We start from the raw sequence: 2,635 nt of genomic DNA on the forward strand, positions 1-2,635 counted from the left end.
TTCTCATTCATAAATACAAAATTTTATTTGCACTTCATTAGTTTAGAAAGACCACAATGTTTTTCAATACCACAACATTCAGGACACACCAAGTTATTCAAATATGTAACTACTGATTTACCACAGCTAAACTAAACAGTGCATTTTAATAAAAGATATACCAAAGATATAATTCACAAATTCATTATCAGACAAAAACCTAACACAGTATTTGCTTGATGGGAATAATTTCCATCATTAGGAAAGAAAATAATTTTACCTTAGGTTCCCTTCCCCCCAACCCTACAGATGTCCAGACAAATACACATATATATTCCTTAACATAGGAAAATGTATCATCTTAATTTTTTTTTTTTTTTAAGAGTTTGTCTAGGACAGCAGCATTACTTTTTATACCTTCTTTTAGAGCTCAAATATATCTCCATTCTTTTATTGAAACTTAATGATTCTCGCAACCAAGTTTATGCTTACGCAGAAAATTATATATGCTATTTCAGAGTGCAATCTTAGATCTGCACCAGATGTGATGTCTTGGTACACAAAGAAAGGGTGCAGCATTAAACAAAATAAATAGAAGACTGCCAAAAATTAAACTTAGCTTTTCAATAAATCCAGTCAGCAGAGGATGCTACAGCCAAAAATGGTTTCACTACATTAAAAGGAAACATAATGCTGATTATGGAAGCTTTGTACATAAAGTCCTCTGTTTTTAAAAAATTTGTCTTTAAAATAGTTAGCAAAGCACCATATACTTATCTTCATACCAGAAGAGCTTCTGCCTGCCTGTTTATAATAACAAGAACTATTACAACATTTATGTCAAGAATAGGTATAGATTTAATTTCTCCTCCTCCTCGACTGGAAGTGTGGTAAACCCCCACTGACTGTACAGTATTTATAACACTGGGGCAATGAATGAAACATCATTGTGAGGGAGAGGGGTAATAATTAAATGTTATAGCTGAATCCTACACAGGATTGCATATTTGCATATTTACAAGTTAGTGTGTAGCTCTGACTCGAATAACAAAGTGCAACAAGAAACTGCCAAATGATTGTAGTGCAGAGTAGTACAGATACTTCCTTTACCCTCCCACTCCTATTTTTCACTCTGTATGGAATAACAAGTCAACAGCAACGGACATGTGGCCTTGGAGGAGGCAGTTCTGGTGGGATTTCTGGCTCTGGTTGCAGGGACAGGATACTGTTGGACAACTCATTTCTTATAACATCCAGTGGCATCTTAAAAAAAAGAAAAATCATCTGTAAACAGTCATCTGTGTAGAACTCAGCATAAAGAGCTCGTTTCAAGAGTTCACTCTCAGCCAAAACCACAATTTAAGGATCTTTTGGTTCTTATTAGTAAACTACATTTGATTAAGTTTTGTTAAGAATTTCTTTCAGAAAAACGTTACAAGACATTGTCAAAATAAAGATGCTACCTGAACAAATTACAACAGAACTGCTCGCAAACAAAAGCAGGCAAACGTACAGTCAGCTGCTGATATAGAGTGAAGTTATAGGAAAGAGGAAGTATAGCAAAGAGGAGCAGATGTTTACCAAATTCAACAGCAGTATTTAAAAACTGTGGTGTTCAGCAGAGTCTGCGAACTACACCATGCCCACTACCCATTAACCAAAAATTTCACCTGACCGTGTGCACTCACCCGCTATATCCTCCCAAGAAGTACCTGCAGTCATTATTTAAACACTGACCATTTATGTGGTCAGAGGAACTACCACCTGAGTATTTTACCTTTTTCAGAATGTCATCAACAAGTTTTAGAAATATTTCATCCACATTAAAATTATCCTTGGCACTTGCTTCACAGAACCGCATCCCAGTTATTTGCTGTGCAAACTGATGGACGAGAAAATAAAATTACTACATGAATATATGCACAAGTAGCAACAAACAACAAATATACACTCCTCATAAAACCTTTAAAAAACCCCCACAACTTTCCCCAAATCTGTGACTCAAGTCTAGTTCAATTAATAATCCTGAATCTCCAAGGTACAGCAAATATTGGCATGAACAGCTAAATTTCACTTAAAAATGGTTTACTGGAAAAGTGTGCTGTATTTTTCCAGACTTAAATCTGAGAAATTCATGTCTTCAGTTGATGTGGATCGCTGCAGATTGCCAAAAAGTATGAACTTTTCAGAAGAGTTAATTTCAACCTTAGTATTAAAATGCAGAAAAGGGAAGTTCAGATGTTAGAACAAGCCTCAACTCTCTAACAGAAAATGCTTTCTTTCCAAATGCATGATGGGCAGCTGAAGGAAAATAGTTGTTATACGTCCATACCGATAGTGTCCTGACCAAGATGGTCCTATGTGTGCTATGCTAAAACATACTCTCTTGTCAGGTTCCTTACCACTTCTGGAGTTGGAAGAGAACACAAGAAACATGAAAACAAAGGTGAGGTAAGTAATCAAGCAGGGCTGTTGCCTGTCCTAAAATACTACTGAAAAGCAAACTTCTGGAAGAAGGCTCACAAAGATGTCCTGAGTAGAGATATGTCCATTTGTGATTCAAGCCTTCGCTATATCTTCTTTCAGAGCCCAAAAAGGATTATCCCCTGCACTACTGTCTAGTGTAAGCCAACTTGTGGTTTACTTTCTTTAGGTC

The 2,635-nt window shown here is 36.1% G+C and overlaps 1 protein-coding gene across 1 annotated transcript in view; it reads right to left on the bottom strand.

The window, feature by feature from the left end:
• Positions 1–225: 225 nt before the first annotated feature.
• Positions 226–2,635, bottom strand: part of RAB12 (RAB12, member RAS oncogene family) — a gene marked incomplete at its 5' end in the record, with an annotated part of 11,241 nt that continues 8,831 nt past the window's right edge. The window contains 2 exons of the mRNA XM_009640453.2: positions 226–1,242; positions 1,757–1,861. Coding sequence (XP_009638748.1) covers positions 1,129–1,242; positions 1,757–1,861 — 219 coding nt within the window. The remainder of the gene's footprint in view (positions 1,243–1,756; positions 1,862–2,635) is intronic.

Source organism: Egretta garzetta, unplaced genomic scaffold (assembly GCF_000687185.1).
Source record: "Egretta garzetta isolate BGI_Z169 unplaced genomic scaffold, ASM68718v1 scaffold160, whole genome shotgun sequence".
Classification (NCBI taxonomy): domain Eukaryota; kingdom Metazoa; phylum Chordata; class Aves; order Pelecaniformes; family Ardeidae; genus Egretta; species Egretta garzetta.